General features: G+C 48.5%; 1 protein-coding gene across 1 annotated transcript in view; it reads right to left on the bottom strand.

The window, feature by feature from the left end:
- The window catches only part of DGAT2 (diacylglycerol O-acyltransferase 2), a 24661-nt gene that overhangs the window by 5815 nt on the left and 644 nt on the right, over nucleotides 1-18202 (bottom strand). Inside the window, exons 2-4 of the mRNA XM_010081076.1 lie at nucleotides 9184-9303; nucleotides 7965-8072; nucleotides 7039-7109 (exon numbers count right to left, since the gene is read on the bottom strand). Of these exons, the coding sequence (XP_010079378.1) occupies nucleotides 7039-7109; nucleotides 7965-8072; nucleotides 9184-9303 (299 nt within the window). The remainder of the gene's footprint in view (nucleotides 1-7038; nucleotides 7110-7964; nucleotides 8073-9183; nucleotides 9304-18202) is intronic.

Raw genomic sequence — 18202 nt, 5'->3', positions numbered from 1 at the left:
CTAGCAGTACACAAAGCGATCTGAGTAAGCATACAACAGGACTGCTGCATCATCCTACAGAAATAGGAATCAAATTTAATTTTTTTTTTCAGGTTGCAACAGTGCCAGTTTTTGCTGACTGCAACACCCCAGCAGCTCTCAGACCAGGACCTACAAGCCCTGGTTGCACCTTCACCACGAGATGCTAAACAACTGCACCCCATCCCTCAAACTGGACGTGCAAAGGTCACTCTGCGTCAGCTCCTATAGGAAAAAACACAGATTCCCAAGACGTCACATCAGCGTTACATACCCTGCTGTCTTGGCCAAGAAGTGCTTTGGCAGTAAGCAAGCCAGTCTGTTTTGTTGAATCATGCTCCGGGGAGCTGAAGTGCCATTGCGACACACCAAACCAGAGCACCCAGAAATTGGATTCCCTCCTCCCCACCATGTGGCCCCAGCTGAGGCTACAGCATTTGTGCTATTTAGGACGGCAGCTGCGATACCGTCATGACACTGCAGCGGGTTAAGCAAATGCATTGCCCCCCCTCCACATTTTCCTCTAGCTCTGAGGTCACGTATAGCTCCAGGAAGTTCGTGCAGATGCTTGTGGTTGCAGCAGCTCTGTAGAGCCCCACAGACTGTGTCACACCAAGTCATCCTTTCTCCCCTTTTTCCCGTCTTGCCCAATTAGTAGATGACTTTTGCTTTCACTCCCCAGGGTGGGAGGGCTGACCCTTGACCAGTTAGGGCAAGCAGGGCTCCCAGACTAGACTGGAAAACACTCTCCAGGAAAGACTGAAGGGGAAAAGAAAAAAAAAAAAGCAATGATACAGTAAGCAACCCCTCCATCTCTCAGTTCTTGCTCAGTTGTAGGAGAGACTTGAGGCTTGGTGGCTATAGACACACATGGTTTGGATGGACCCGCGGCAGTCACTTCTCCTTGGAGCTCTCATCAGAGCAGGGTGGGGGGTTCCAGGCTCCAAGCCTCATCCTTCACCTGCACTGTCCTGGTTTCAGCTGGGACAGAGTGAACTCTCTCCCCAGCAGCTGGTGTGAGGCTGTTGGGGTTTGTGCTGAGGAGAAGCTGATCACACACTGATGGGCAGAGCTGCTGCCAGGACAGTCAAGGACTTTCCAGCTTCTCTGCTGTGCCCGTGTCTGCAGGGGCAGGAGGAGCTGGGAGGGAGCACAGCCCCAGTGACCAGCCCAGGATTTGACCTCAGGTTTAGGACTGAGACCTTAGAAACTGGCCAACAGTCTGTTCCATATCATGCATGCCATGCCCACTATATAGGTGAGGCTCTGTCCAGAAGTGCTCTCTCTCCATGGATCACCCCTCTCTTGAGCTGCTCTTAAGCCCTTATCTCCATTCCAGGACTGCAGTTTCAGGACTCTCCCTGCTCCAGGATCATTGTCCAGGAACAGGCTGAACCTTGGTCATCGGGTGGTGAGCAGTATCCCTGTGTATCACTCAGTTGTGATTATTATTATTATCATTATCATCATCATTATTATTATCAATTTTATTGTAGCTTAAATTGTTCTTATCTCAACACACAAGGCTCTTTTCCTTTTACCCCTTTAATTCTCATCCCCAGCCCCAGGAGGGGGAAGGGTGAGCGAGTGGCTGTGTGGTGTTCACTACTAGCTGGGTTCAAAACCACTTACATGCACCATGCACAGGTGCTTTAAAAGGAAGCCAGCTGAAACAGAGGGTTTGTCCTTGTCACTCTGGAGCACGAGACATTTGTGAGCTGAGCTTGGCAGAGCCACACACCTGCTCTCACAGAGAAGATACGCTGTTCTCCTGCTGCCAGCCGTGGCAAGCACCCTGCTCCAGCCCCTCCACCACGTGCAAGGACACGCAGTTCCCAGCAGAGCCCTTTGCTTGCATACCTTGGGTGAGTCCCAGCCAAGCTACCGTTCCATTTGCTTTCCAAGACCTCCTGATTCGCAGACAGATGGTTACACACCCACCATGCTCACCCACACTGCTTGCACAGGTGATTCAGGAACAAGGCAAGGGGTGTGCAGGGAACCAGCTCCCCTGCACATCCCACCCTTGGCAGGGAAAAGTCATATCATAGAATCACAGAATGGTTTGGGTTGGAAGGGACCATAGAGAACATCTCATTACAAACCCCCCTGCCATGGGCAGGGACACCTCCCACTAGCCCAGGTTGCCCAAAGCCTCATCCAGCCTGGCCTTGAACCCCTCCAAGGATGGGGCATCCACAGCTTCCCAGAAAAGGAGTATCTGAGCAGCACTGAAGACTCAGTGAGAATCAAATGCTCACAACAGGGATTTCCAGGTCTGAGAGTCAGCCTGGCATTCATCTACATGCTTTTTCCCCAGCAGTTTGTACCATGCAGGCTGTCACAGCCCTCTGTGGGTTGTACCCCAAGAGATGGGTGTTTACCAACAAAAGGTGAACAGGTCTTCCTCCATCCAAGTCAAGCCAGGGCAGCCAAGGACTGCCAGGCATCAGGCAAGTATCTGCTAAAGCCCAGGGTCTGACCTGCCAACAAAAGCAATGATCCTATGGCCAGTCCAGAGAAGGGCAACGGAGCTGGGGAAGGGTCTGGAGCACAGGGCTGACGAGGAGCGGCTGAGGGAGCTGGGGGGGTTCAGTCTGGAGAAGAGGAGGCTGAGAGGAGACCTCATCACTCTCTACAGCTGCTGAAAGGAGTTTTCAGGGAGGGGGGTGCTGCCTCTGCTCTAAAGGAACAAGTGATGGGACAAGAGGAAACGGCCTCAAGTTGCACCAGGGGAGGTTTAGGCTGGAGATTAGAAAAAATTTCTTCACTGAAAGAGTGACCAGGCATTGGAACAGGCTGCCCAGGGACGTGGTGGAGTCACCATCCCTGGAGGGGGTCAGGAAACGTGTGGATGTGGTGCTTGGGGACATGGGTTAGTGGGTTGGGTTGACGGTTGGACTTGATGATCCTTGAGGTCTTTTCCAACCTTAATGATTCTATGAGTCTAAAAAGGCAGAGCCTTCATGGATCCCTACATTTAATCTGGAAGCAGGACTTTTTGAAGTTCTGTAATCACTTATTTCTAGTCTCATGCAAGATTGAAGCTTTCCTTAGGAGCCTGATGACTCACTAGGGGTTTTGCTGCATTTTTCTCCTTGTCAAACAAACATTGAGCTGCTGGGCTGCCTTAGGTTGACCTGAGGAATAGCTGTAGCTGTCCATTTGACAACGACACTTTTGCAGCTCTGAGCCTCCAATACGTTTTTTAATTTTGCCTCCAAGGTCTTCTCCAGCCCCACACAGCCCTCAGCTCCTTGAATGCTCAGTTCTCCCATAATGATCTCAGCTGGACGAGATCATGGGACATGATCTCTGGGACTGAAGCTGGACCTTCACCCCACTAACACACCTGTTCCCAGCTGCTATCTCAGACCAAACCTGTTTCAGTGGGAGCAAAGGTCCCTCCATCTGTGACAGCAATGACACATTTCTCTAGACAGATCTAAGCCTGCCTACAGAAGCAATAAAGGAGTGTAATTATGGTAAAAAAAATTAATAATTCAAGTGCCAGATACACCCAGATAACATTGCCATTTTTTTTGTAGGAACAGGATGAGTAAGTAGCTCATTCAAGTGTAGAGAAAGAGGACTCCAAGACACTGCTGCTCAGCACCAGGAGCCAGCAAAGAGCTTTATGAAGATGAATGGTCTGGGTGGGTGGGTGCTCAGCCTACCTGCAATAAACAGGAAGCAATTTTGCAGATTTTTTTTTCCCCAAAAATCCCAAGGCCACCTCCCCAGGGTGAAGTACTCAAACCTCAGCGGGTGACAGTTGTAGCACAAAATATCTTGAGGGGGAAGTAAAGTATCCTGTCTTGAGTGGCTGCAGATCTGAAAGCCAGGGCTCCCCCGTACCAAGCTGGTGGGAGCTCAATTTTAAGGATGCAGGCTGGGTCTGGGCACACTGAAAAGCCACCGATATTGACCTCTGACAAAGCTGTATGCTAGAACTTGTGGCTGGGTCTGCTGCATCCCTCCGCAGCTCTACCTGCTGGCATCAGGCTCACTTTATCAGAACAGCTGATAAGCTCTGTTCTGCTATTTATGCTGATAGGCTAGGTCTGCACCTGAGTCAGCAGTACCTCCCCATCCTGAAACACCACGAGGACTATTGTACCTGGAGACACCAGCTCATATTTTGTATTACCACGCAGATTTGGAAACCAGCCTGAATCTGGCTTAATTCCTTGAGCAGAGGTTGTCCACATTCACTGGAGCTTCACGCAGCAGCTCTGACAGCAATAAGCTATTTTAGGGCACTAGGAGCTTAAGTTAGTCTTGCTGCTTAGCAGCTGGCCTTGCAAACAGTCCTTTAAGCTAAGAAGTGCATGAAGCAGCTGAGGGTGAGCTAAATCCTGCTGCTAAACTGCCAGGTAGAGCCTGAGCTCTGGCAGTTGTGAGCGTGGTGCTGTGCACCTGGCTGGATGTAGCACTTGCAGAGGCAGGCAAGGTCCCAGCAGCCTCCCCAGCACATCCCGCTGATCTGGGGACGTTCATGCTGCAAGTGCCACAAGCTAAAGGTCTTGTTTAGGTAAAGAAGCCATCAGCTGAGCATGTGAGCACAGCTACTGCTTATCTCCGTGGGCGATAGCACTTCAGATAGCAAGGACTGTTGAGCAGTGAGCATTTCACATGTGCGCAGTCCGTGGGCGATAGCACTTCAGATAGCAAGGGCTGTCGAGCAGTGAGCATTTCACATGTGTGCAGCGAGACCTTTATCCATCTCCTGAGCCAATATCCAAATGCAACCAGCACAGCTCTACGTGCAATTTGCAAAAACCGAGTTTCGCATGACAAGTGCCACTGGTGAGATTGTCATCACTGCCTTGCCACATAGCACAGGATGAGGTGCAGCAGGCGACTGCCCCAACAAACCACGAGCCAGGGAGACAAGCCAAGCTCTGCTAAGCTGTCACACAGACAGTTCAGGATCTAGTCAAGGCAAATTTTGCAAACAGAAGATTTCAACAAGTGGCCATATCTAGACCAGCCTCCCTCCTGACTGAGGACAGGTAAATAGTTTATAATAGTTTTAAATACTTTAGCTCTCCCTGGAAGTGTTCAAGGCCAGGCTGGATGAGGCTTTGGGCAACCTGGGCTAGTGGGAGGTGTCCCTGCCCATGGCAGGGGGTGGAACGAGATGAGCTTTAAGGTCCTTTCCCACCCAAACCATTCTGTGATTCTATATCCAAGGAATTCCTCTGCTCTTAGTAAATTCAGGCCCAAGCTGCTCTGGTGGGTGGTCCAGCTCCTTACAAGAGGTGATATTCATGCCCATAACTGCAGGCAACCACCTCTAGCACCTCACAGCCCCATGATCCCTGCAGCAGGTTTTAACAAGCACAGAACCAGCTGGCTGTTCCCCCCTAGCAGCTGCAGGGGTTATCCCACAGCTGTCAACCCTCATGCCCTGTCCTTGCATGCCATTTACCAGCAGGCTCTAAACCTTGCACATCTCTACCCCCTTAGGGACAAAGGAATTACAGCCATAAGGTGTTCTTGCAAATTGGCTGTGGGAACTGCCAAGTATTTATCTAGAACAGCAGAGAAGTTCAGTTTATGTAGATCTCATGTCTAAACCTACTTGAACAAACCACACGTTTGATTTCCAGCCTGTCGAGGTCCCTCTGAATGGCCTCCCTTCCTTCCACCGTATCAACCGCACCACTCAGCACCACGTTTGACAAGCTTCTAATATCTACAGTGGATCTGACCCACATGGCTGGTGCAGAGCATGTTTCCATGCTAAATGGGCCACTGAAGGACACGTGAAACAAGGGGACCAGCCATTACTGGTGACCCTCTTGAATCAAGTCCCCAGGGGAAACCAGCCCATTTTAGCCTTCAGCAATATCAAGGCAGAAGGGTTTGTTGCAGTGCTGAGGACTTTGCATGAGAAGACAACACATTTAAGACCCACCTTCAACATCAGAGCATGCTCTGTTCTCCACTAGCTATGAGACCTAGGTTGACCAGCCACTTGCACCCTGTGCAGTTGGTGTTTCTCCCTGCACCCTTACACTTGCCAAGAACTACCCATTAACAGCAGCAAGAGGTTTGTTCACCAGCAGCACGAGAGTTCACACGACTTTGCGAAGGAGGAAGTCCAGTCAACGTGGCTTCGGCTTCCTACTAGAACTGGATTTCCTCCTGGACCATCTTAGGGAAGGGTGGCTCATCAAAAGCCACGGTAAGGTCCCTCACTTTTGCTCAGGCTGAATCCAACTTGCCAGCAGCTTTACATAATAGTCCTTTCAGCTGTGCGTCCTTCCAAAGAGGATCAAGTTCCCTCTTGGCTCAATTTGGCCCCTGCTCCTTTCCAAGTCCATCAGCTAATTCTGCAGTCCCCAGAGCAGCCTGGCAGCCCTGTCCCATCTGCAACACATCTGAGCTAGCAGGCAAATACAAGAGCAAGGGGAGCAAGTTACAAACTGGAAAACCCACATCTGAGCTAGCAGGCAAATACAAGAGTAAGGGGAGCAAGTTACAAACTGGAGAACTGGAGCTATTCCAACTGCTGGAAACCCCCCTGCCCCAAAGCAGCAAGACTTGGAGCCGATTTCAGTGCTCCCTGTGAAGTTGTAGGGCTGTGGGTTCACAGCTATTCTTACCCATTATGGTGCTGCCTATGGATGTAACTGGAAATCAGACCAAAACTGAGCGAGATTTACAAGAGGGGAGCACAGGTAGGGCTAGGCACAATGCAAGACCACTGCAGCACAGAAGAGATGTTGGAGAGATGGACAGGAGCCCTACTGCTCCAGGGCAGATTGCATCGAGGCTGGTGATAAAACCACCAGAAGAAGCATCTTCTACAAATCATGATACCACCACTGGAGATGCACTTCGAATTTTATAACCACAGCTGTTCCAAGCAGTAGTATAGCAATAGTAAGTCATGTCCTGCTTACAGTTCAGGGTAACAGACTAGTGTATGTACACCATCTCCACAGGGGTCATTTAAGTCAATCTAAAACAGTTCCAAGTCCCAATGCATAGAGTTAAACTGTTGCTTACTCTTATTGGAAAATAGTCCCTGAAGTACCTCCATATAGCCCAGTTCCTCACCCATTGGGATCTTCTTCCACCTGAAAAGGAAAAAAAAAAAATCGTGTTTTAAAGCTCTTTTCACATGGGTGCCCATCAAGAAGCCTAGAGGACTCCAAAGAGTTCCTTGTCACTAGAGAAATCAACAATTTATTTCCTCTAAGTGGGACACCTGCATCTTTCACTAAAATCAGGTGAAACCATCCATGCTCAGGACTTTAGGGTACTTCAAGTTAATTGAGTCCTGACTACAAATTCAGAGTATGATCTGACTTGATATTCCATTTTAGGTGGGCAAGGGACAATTCAAGCTCAAAACAGGTCAACATTAACCTCAGGTTCATCCTTTGGGGAAGGAAGGCTGAGATCCTGGATGATTTCAGTGGTCTTGAAGCAATGGAGAATTGTGCTCATCTGGCTAGGAAAGGAGTTGCCAGCAAAGCTTGTTGGGGTCTCAGAGCTGCTTTCTACATGGTGTTTTGTGAAATAAAAAAAACTTCCTGCTTAGTTTGCAGCAACACTGACTCCATAGGGGAGCCCCATCTTAATAGTCACGCCATAATCTGAACCTTGCAAGAGCTGGAGAGGACAGCAAGATTTGGAATCCTTATGTAGATTTCTCTGACCTACAGGAAGAGCCCAAGCCTTATAAATCTGTTGCTACAAACAAGCAATGGCACAATATTAGCACACTTTATCTTGCATTACCCTCAGCATCCATAAAACCCAATTATGCCAAGGGATTACATTCATATACCTCACTGAAAATGCTTTTGGTAAGTGATTCAGCCAAGTCCCATCAAGAAGGGAAGTCACCTGTTAGAAGGAGGTGCTGCTTTGTCCAAATATGAGGACAGGGACACTTAAACATCAAGGATCTGTTCTGCAATATTTACCTTTCTTTGGTGTATTCCAGTCAAATACCAGCCAGGCTAAATATAGAGCAGCAATCGCCCAGCAATCTGTGCACAGTATGTACATGAGGATTAAAGTGCAAGCAACACCTGGGTAGGGCCAAGAAAGAAGAAAACAAGGTTGCATCAGGTTTTGGTCTCAATTTACACTTGCATTAAGAGCCCCTTGCCTTTTGACCCTTGTGTACTGAAGTCTTAGTCTCAGTCGGATGTCATTAATCCTCAATCAAATCGGATTTAGCTAAAAAAACCTTATGTAGGACTGAGACAACATCCTCCAAAGCTATCTGCTTTAAATCCCCCCTTTCCTTTATGGTTTCTCCAGGTATCTCTTCTATAGGATCATTGAATCACAGAATGGTTTGGGTTGGAAGAGGCCTTAGAGATCATCTTGTTCCAATCCCCCTGCTATGGGCAGGGACACCTCCCACTAGCCCAGGTGGGGACGATGCTTCACCAAGCACGAGCGAGACTTCACCAGCATCAAGATGTCTTGTAGCCCACACCAAGAGGGTTTCCTTCACAGCTACAAAAATCTTCCACACCGTATACCAGCTCTATGCCTGCCATCCCACCAAGGTGCCACAAATCCCACCCACGAATGATATTGCCATTTTAGCACAAACTAAATTGGGAAGGAACGGCAAGACTTGCTTGACTGACTGCAATCAGCATTTTTCTCTGCTTTAATTGTCAACAACTCTATGGAGCAGAGCAGCTTGACACTTCACATAACTCAAATACCCAGAGACAAACAGCCTTTACTATTTTACTGGTCTCGTAACAAACTTCTTGCTCATCCCTAGTACCTCTTGGAGGGAGACCAAGCCAAGAGGAAAGCACTCCTGGTGCATCGGTTATGAGTTCCTTCTAAGAAATTTCTTCTCGCTGGACATTCCTATGAATGAGTTGGGTAAGAGATTTCCAATTGCTTCAGTCTTATTTGTACGGTAAACACAGGCACAAGCTAAACATCAATAAGTCTTTCCATAGCTCCTGTGCTTTTCTAGAGCTGGGTAATTTACTGACAAAATACCAAAATATGCAAGTGTCTTCTACAATGTCCACACACCCCAGGAGCTGCCTTGCTGCAGTGCACACCCAGTAATTAATGCTTATGCAAAAGTTCACATTTTTGCATTAAAATTATTTAGAATTAAGGAAAAAAACCCTTTGCACTAGGCCAAAAGGTGTTACTTACCCATGATGAGAAAAGTGAGAACCCATTGCAGCACTGAGATGATCTGGAGTTGTTTCTCTACTTTGGATTTAGATAGCCAGAACAAATCCTGGAGAGCAGAAAGAATGCTCGATCCTGTGCCTAAGGAAAAAAAAAATAGAAATAAAACTACATTCCCAGACTGAGCAAAGATAACAGTATTTTCCCCTCAAATAGGAGGTTTTAAAACTAATACTCATGCAGTTTGCTTTTAGAGGAAGGATCATAGAATTATAGAATGGTTTGGGTTGGAAGGGACCTTCAAAGATCATCAAGTTCAACCCCCTGCCATGGGCAGGGACACCTCCCACTAGCCCAGGTTGCTCAAAGCCTCATCCAGCCTGGCCTTGAACCCCTCCAGGGATGGGGCATCCACAGCTTCTCTGGGCAACCTGGGCCACTGCCTCACCACCCTCACAGTAAAGAATTTCTTCCTTATATCTAGTATGAATCTGCCCTCTTCACTGATAGTCAAAGGCTGGTATTTTCTGTGGAGCTTAGGCATCCTGGAAGGGGAAGGCTTGCCATCTGCAAACATCCAGTTGTTTGGGGGATGCTGGAGGGGATTAATGGGTGACATCAGTTCCCACCTGAGCAAGCCTCTACTCACCTGAGCATCAAGATACAGAGGACCACAAGAAGGACATTGAGGGGCTGGAGCAGGTCCAGAGAAGGGCAACGGAGCTGGGGAAGGGTCTGGAGCACAGGGCTGACGAGGAGCGGCTGAGGGAGCTGGGGGGGTTTAGTCTGGAGAAGAGGAGGCTGAGAGGAGACCTCATCACTCTCTACAGCTGCTGAAAGGAGGGTGCAGTGAGGGGGGTGCTGGGCTCTGCTCTAAAGGAACAAGTGATGGGACAAGAGGAAATGGCCTCAAGTTGCACCAGGGGAGGTTTAGGCTGGAGATTAGAAAAAATTTCTTCACTGCAAGAGTGATGAGGCATTGGAACAGGCTGCCCAGGGACGTGGTGGAGTCACCATCCCTGGAGGGGGTCAGGAAACGTGTGGATGTGGTGCTTGGGGACATGGGTTAGTGGGTTGGGTTGACGGTTGGACTTGATGATCCTTGAAGTCTTTTCCAACCTTAATGATTCGATGACATGAACACATGGTCCTAACACACCTCCCAGCTTCAGACTGCTAGTTCTTGGAAGCAGTGTTTGGTAACAAGGAAGCCCTTGAGTTCACCACAAGACAAAGATCAGCTGTCCCAAACCACAGCCTGGCACACACCAGGCTGCAGTCTGAACTCTTACTCATCCACCTTTCACCAGGTTTGTTACACAACTCCTCCGCACGTGTTCGAGGAAACAATCCAGCCTTACAGAGCACAGCCGAAAGGCTGGTGGAGCAACACCTCAACCCACCACCCCAGGGAGCCACAGCTCCAAGGGTAAGGAAAACCATCACAGCCTTCCTAAAGCAGTAAATGAGGAAGGAAGGAGTTGAAAACCATTCTTAGAAGCTTAAGCTACTCAACTGGGGAGAGACCCAAGTAAAACACTGAAGTGAAAGACTTGCTGCAGTGGATGGTTCCTCATATAGAAATAATTTGTTGATATGCCCAACAACCTCAAGAAAGAAGCACTTGCAAGTGCATTTTCCTTTACTTCCCTTCATTACTTTATTTCAAAAGCACCATAATAACTGGCTAAAATGCAAATTAGCTGCTGGCCTATGAACAAACCAAAATGTGTGTTTGGATATTTCCTTTTCTGTTTGAAGATCAGCCTGTTATTAGAACGGAGGCGATGCTGCTAAGCAGCTATTATATTGAATGGGTTCAGGCCTTGCTCTTGCTGCCAAGACATCAATAGCGGTGAAACCATCGCAAGAGCTCACACTTGAGCAAATGAAAGGTTGATGGAGAAGAAGCTCTAGATATAGAGAATGTACTGTAGTTTTGGTAGTTTCTACAAAGCAGGTTTCACTAACGCATCCTTTAAATACCACAGAATCACAGAACGGTTTGGGTTGGGAGGGACCTTAAAGCCCATCCAGTGCCACCCCCTGCCATGGGCAGGGACACCTCCCACTAGCCCAGGTTGCCCAAAGCCTCATCCAGCCTGGCCTTGAACCCCTCCAGGGATGGGGCATCCACAGCTTCATGCGAAGCATCTCTACAGTCTTTGCTGTTGCCCTTGCTGATAGTCTAAGCAAGAGGATTAACACAGTGGCTGCACCTGCAGAACTGCTGTATTCTTTCTGCTGCTCCTTTGCTCCCCCTCTTAAATGCCATTTAATGTTAAGCCTGAGCATGGTCCCTAGGACTGACAGCCAAATGCCTTCGTGAGTGTTTCTGCTGGTAAAGGACAGCAGCTCTTCATGTGTGACAGCAAGTGTCCAAATCTGGGGTGAGCAATAAACTCCACATCATTTTTTTTTACAAATTCAGCGTCCTCTGTCCAAGGAGAAGAGCAATCTGTTATTCATGCTGAGGGACCACAGCCCAGAGGCAGCCTCTACTGCAGCTGTCCCAAAAACCTGGTTTACACAACTGCACATGGACAGACCTCATGTAGCCTGAGAACTATAAGATGCTAGTTTAAAGGAAACTTCTAGCAACAGAGGTATGGCCAGTGACACCACTACATCCTCAAAATAAGCCCAAAGTCTTAGAGATGACTTATGATCCATAATAAAAGCCCAGCCCTGTGTAATTTATCCTTCCAGCACCTGTAGTTACACGACCAAAACATCTTTGGATTGATGAATCCAACACTCCAGCCTTGGATCAGCTAAATCCCCATCCTCTTCCCCACCAAAGAGAACAACTGTTTATATCTCTCCAGATGAGAATTTTTACTTCAGCATTTTCGAGATGCTTTAACAAATCGTAGGCATTGCTAGCCCTGTAAATAGACCGGTGTTGGGTAGCATAATTCAACCTGTCAACTTGTTTCCACAACCACATTAAGCTTTTTGTGGCAATGCTCAATTCCTGCGGACAGCGGGAAGGCACAGGTTTGGCAGAGAGCTTGAGCACCTGCCCTTGGACAAGTGGTGCCCTGGGTCAGTTATTTGCTGAAAGCAAAAACATCCTTCACAGAGATCAAGACTCCCAACACCAGAAAAACCTATAGTTAGCAGGGGCTGAATAATATTAACATTTAATTCCCAGTTAAGGACATAAAAGAAGTCCAGTGGAAATGGAAAGGACTGTAGGAATGGGCAGAGGTGTTGGCAAGTGCATCTGGCTGTGCATGGTCAACCATCGCACCAACAACCTGCACACTCCAGATGGACCCATTGCATCAACTACCAGCTGGGCAATTACAGATTTTAGTGCTGAGACAACCACTTCCAGCCTGTCCTGAGCTCGTTGTTCATTATCTCAGACTTAACACTTCATGTACTCAACCCTCCACGAAAGCCTTGCTTCCTTGCTCCTTCAGCTGTCGTAGCCAAGAAGCATTTTTGGGAAGATCCTCCATGCTCTGGAGAACCAGGCTGGTTACTGGTGACACAGAGCAGAAGAGCTTTGATGAGTCAACAGAAACGTGGTTTTGGGACTCAACCACAGCAGAGTAACTCAACGCTGATACTTGGGTTCAGTTCTTTAAAGAAAACCCTTCCTTTCAAGGGCCCACACCAAGCAACATCCACACATCCACATATTAAAAACCCAAAGGAGAATTAAGCATAAGGAAAGGCAATTTCTCTAACTTTCAGGGAATACAATAGCCTAACAACAAAGTTTACTAAGCCCTATTATCCATACCTATGATCGATTTTGAGGCAAAGGATACTGTTATACCCCAGCCTTTGCTATCTCTTTGTACCAGTTTTTTCCCAAGGAAATATTTTGAATCCTGGCGAAACCCAGACCTCCATCTTCTGCTGCTGAAGGCAGTTGCTTATCGTGTGCTGCCCACCCAGCACAGTCCCTGGAGTGGTTTCCAGTTGCTTTATTTTCCAGGGCACCTGTTCCAGAACTGGACAGCCTGGCTGTTTGGGGTCATAGCCTTAGCAACCCATGTCTACATGGCAGAAACCTTAGCAACAGCTTTCCTGGTCTCAGATGAGATCCTGAGCCCCTCAACTCACATTGCAGCTCATGCCCTGGGAGTACTGATGGGGCTGCATCCCCAGCAGCGTGAACAGCAGGGCGAGGGAGGGGATTGTCCCCCTCTGCTCCGCTCTGGTGAGACCCCCCTGGGGTGCTGCCCCCAGCTCTGGGGTCCTCAGCACAGGACAGACACGGAGCTGCTGGAGCGGGGCCAGAGGAGCCACGGAGATGGTGCGAGGGCTGGAGCAGCTCCCGTGCGAGGACAGGCTGAGAGAGTTGGGGGTGTGCAGCCTGGAGAAGAGAAGGCTCCGGGGAGACCTTCCAGCACCTCCCAGTGCTGAAAGGGGGCTACAGGAGAGATGGGGGGGCTCTGGATCAGGGGGTGCAGGGACAGGACGAGGGGGAAGGGGCTGAAGCTGCAAGAGGGGAGATGGAGATGAGATGTGAGGAAGAAATGTTTTCCTGTGTGGGGGGTGAGGCAGTGGCCCAGGTTGCCCAGAGAAGCTGTGGATGCCCCATCCCTGGAGGGGTTCAAGGCCAGGCTGGATGAGGCTTTGGGCAACCTGGGCTAGTGGGAGGTGTCCCTGCCCATGGCACGGGGTTGGAACTGGATGGGCTTTAAAGGTCCCTTCCAACCCAAACCCTTCTGTGATTCTATGATACCGCCTGTACTAAGCCACGCATGGGTCTCAAGGATGCACCTTCCCAAGACAGCCAAAGGAGGGACTTATCCAGGAATGTCACTGCTGCTCAGTGATAGCAGCCATCTGCAGCCTTCCAAGGAAGCTCAGTGACATTCTCCAGCTTTCCCCCAACTGGTGATGGGCTTAGTACACATTTAATTCCAGCAGCCATCAGAGTCAAGTGCAAGAGATGCAACCAAGGAGATCCTGGAGTCAGTGAAGGGTTCGACCAAGCATCTGAGTCATGCCTGCAGCACAGACTCCACCAGGGATGGCATCTGGTGCACTCCCAGCACAGTTTATTTCAGCCAAAGTGCTCAAACACCACGATTTACCAACACAGGGGGGCAGACCTAAAGGTCCCAGGAGAAGAAACAGGACAGAAAACCCAGTCCATAGCACTTAATTAAAAAACAGTCAGATAAATTAACTGAGAGGAAGTACAAGTGTTACAGATAGTTAAAAATACACTGAAAGCTTGTTAAAGCCAAGCTTCATCTGCTGCCTTTTTGAGATAATTAGCATATTAATTCTTGGCCCAGAATTATACCGCATCACACAGCTTATTTGGACAAAAACCAGATCAGATGGTAGCTGAGCCCCTCCAAAGCATAAGCTGCAAACAGGCATTTTGAGCTACGTATTTGACAGAGACACTGACATTGGAGGTGTAACAAAGCTAGATTAGATAAACAGACCAAGACCAGGATACTTTGAGGACCCAGCCTCCCCTGCCAGAACAGGAGTCTGCACAGCAAGCTGCTCCATCGAATGTGACATCGGTAAAACCCCTTGAGCAACACCAGTTATTCTGTGCCTGAGGTTTTCTCAGATGCCCCAGCTGTGGTGCACAAGCTCTCTCCACTTCCAGCTTTTTTGTTAGTGGTACTAGATAGTAAACCATTTGTTAGAGAATAAAAAAAAAATCACCAGTGTGGGGTATGGTTATCCTGCCCTGTTCATGCCCCTCAATAATCCCATATTATCTTCAGTTAAGAATGCCAACAACTGGAGGTCAACAACACAGTTAACAGGGACACGTGACAACAACATTTATTTCAGCTCCTTTAGAAAGGAGCTGGGATTCTGCGCGGCAAATAAACAAGTTCGTTACGACATTTATCTCGTGGTAGATCTGTGTTTACTTGCAACGCTGAACTTGGCCTTGACAGTCACAGCTGTAAACCCAGCTGTCCTAGACCAGCCAACGATTTCAGATTTAAGTCAGGACGACTTAATAGCTCCAGACAAGAGAAAGGGAACCATCCTACTACATCTCAGTCTGCCCAGGGGAGAAGTGTAGGAGCTCTAAAAGAAGGGCTCAGCCATGAGCAAGTCCAGATCTCTACCTCCCAGGCAGTTTTGTCAAGAGGTAACCTCACAATGCAGCTAGCAGTGATGCTATACTCCCAAAACACAAGCCCCAAAGTCCACCCCCGAGCAGAAATGAGGTCTGCCAGACCTCTGGTGCAACATAAAACCAACTCCAAGTAAAGCCAAGTGAAATTTTGTTCCACGTTGCTGAATTTCAATATTGCCTAAAGCTTTTAGCCACAGTCCAGCCAAAACAAAGGAGAGAAGGAGCTTTGGTAAGATGAAACAAGATAAGAGGAGATTCTTCAGCAAAGGGCAGCCCTTAGATGCTCTGGCCACACCGGCATCCTTCCTCAGGAGAGTTGAACACCTCTTTGCTGCTCTGCCAAACACAAAGAGGAGAGCACCTGGACAGCCTCTGGCCAAAGTGGATCAGGTCAAGATGAGGAGATAACTGCTCCAACCCAACCAAAGGGTCTCAAAGAATCACCCAGCCCTGGGCATTGGTCTGAGGTCTGCTCTGATTTTTGCAATACTTGTTGGTGTCCTGTCCTGGTTTGGGCTGGGACAGTGAACTCTCTCCCCAGCAGCTGGTGTGAGGCTGTGTTGGGGTTTGTGCTGAGGAGAAGCTGATCACACACTGATGGGCAGAGCTGCTGCCAGGACAGTCAAGGACTTTCCAGCTTCTCTGCTGTGCCCGTGTCTGCAGGGGCAGGAGAAGCTGGGAGGGAGCACAGCCCCAGTGACCAGCCCAGGATTCGACCTCAGGTTTAGCATCGAGACCAAAATTTGCCAACAGCCTATTCCATACCATGGACGTTACGTCCAGTATATAGGTAAGGCTCTGTCTGGAAGTTCTCTCTCTCCCTGAACTGTCTCTCTCCAGGCCATCTTGGTCTCTTGGACACTTGGGCTCTTATCTCTTTTTCAGGATTGCTGTTTCAGGACTCCGTCTGCTCAGGGATCATTGGCCAGGAACAGGCTGAGCCTTGTTCATCAGGTGGTGAGCAGTGTCACTGCGTATCACTCATTTGTATACATTACCATTAATATTATTATTATTTTCAATATTATTGTAGTTTAGTTATTCAAGTGTTCATCTCTCAACCCATGAGTCTCTTTTCCCTTCACCCCTTTAATTCTCTCCCTCATCCCCAGGAGGGGTAAGGGTGAGTGAGCGGTTGCTGTAGTGTTTTGCCAGGGTAGAAACCATAACATGTCCAAGAAAGAAAGTTCCTCTGCATACACACAGGGATGGATAGAGAGGATGCCTACACTTTCTTTTTTTTTTTTTTTTGCTTGTTTTTAAAAAGAATCAGGCTTTCAGCCAAATTTACAAGTCCTGGGACAAAGCTAGATGTCAGGCAAGCAAGAAAAGTGGAGACCAAAGGACAGCATGTGACATTCAGACTCACTGCAGCAAGGTCAGCCCTTTGCACAGGCAAGACACTTGGAGAAGACAGTCAAGGATGTAGAAAAAAAGGTCTAGTGGGTTTGTTCTAAATATTCTGTGGAGTGGTGCAAGTTAGATAACACAATCAAGCAGCATGTGAAGTCCTGTGCATGAACCACTGCACCACATCACCTCTGTCCATCTTTGATCTGCAGGGTCCCACGTCATCATCCCTTAAGCCCAGCCCGAGACTGAGCTCCTCTGGCAGGCACTGGGCTTTTGCCTTGGACAGGCTGGCTTTGAAGCTGGTCCATGACAGGCTACAGAACCAGCAAGGGCTTGCGTTGGTGGATGCTGCAGTCACCAAGGCAACATCTCCCATCTCCCCAGGCAGAAGCACATGAAGAAATTAGTACAGAAGCACAAATACCACTGCAGGACCCCCACGAGGTGCCTCTGAGGAAAACTGACCTGAGGAGAGAGTTAAGACAGCTTTCCATCGCTAAGCAGGATTATCTCGAGATGAGGCCAATCACTGTCCCTAAACCACACTCCATTTTGAATTATGCACATGTCCTAGATCCATCACCAACACCCCAGTGCCAAACAAGGTGGCCATCGAGGTCATGGGTCACCCCTGCATATTTTATAAGTCCCCTGAATTATTTATTCTCTGTACTTGGCTTGCAATTAACTCTTGATGTAACAGTTCACATGCTGTTCATTCAAATGACCTCTCAAAACATCACTTGCCATCTTGCTAGTTGTATAAGCAGAGTTCCTTTAAGGACCAGATCTGAGCATGGGAAACACATGAAGATCTTCTCCTCAGTTGTTCCATGACTGATCCCACAAATCCATCTCTCATTTCGGCAGGTGCCACATGTCCCTGACGGAGATGAGCACCAGTTGCTCTACAGGCAGAACTGGGCAGGACACAGCACAAAAGCAAGAGCTTAAGGGTTAATTCACCAGGTTCAGGTCCTCTTAGGGCTGCTAATGATTTGCTTTATCAAGGAGCCATTTCCCAGGTCTCTTCATCCCAGGATGAATTAGCAGTTTGCTTTTGCAGGGCAGAAAGCCTTTTGCAACACAGAGCAATCACTCAAGAACCCTCCACAAGGCACAGGGGAAATTCTAGTGGGAGGTGTCCCTGCCCATGGCAGGGGGTTGGAACTAGGTGATCTTTAAGGTCCCTTCCAACCCAAACTATTCTGTGATTCTATGAAATTGTTGCCCAAGTGCATTTTCCTGCAAAGCCCCCACTATTTGCAAGCTTTGCTCCAGACAAGCATCCTTGCAGGAGGAGTACGAGGCTCTATCAAGCAAAATATTTACACTTGTTGAATTTATTCCTGTGAGATCCCTAGAGCTCCAAGCACACAAGGGAGCTTACGGTTTGGAATTTCCCAGATTGTCTCTCCTACATCTTTAACCTAGCGTTTCAGCCTGCAGCAGGAAGTGGTGGGTGCCCGTGATGGGTGTCAGCCACCGACACCCAACCTGCTCCTCGCACCGAGGAAGTGACTTTACACAAGGGGTTGCAAAAGCACACTTGGCTGGACTTCCTACCATAAAACCTTGCTTTCACACTGAATCTCCAAC

The sequence above is a fragment of the Pterocles gutturalis genome, unplaced genomic scaffold, assembly GCF_000699245.1.
Source record: "Pterocles gutturalis isolate BGI_N339 unplaced genomic scaffold, ASM69924v1 scaffold1399, whole genome shotgun sequence".
Lineage (NCBI taxonomy): Eukaryota > Metazoa > Chordata > Aves > Pterocliformes > Pteroclidae > Pterocles > Pterocles gutturalis.
Note: the sequence above shows the minus strand (reverse complement) of the source record. Positions and strands in the feature narration are given on the sequence as shown.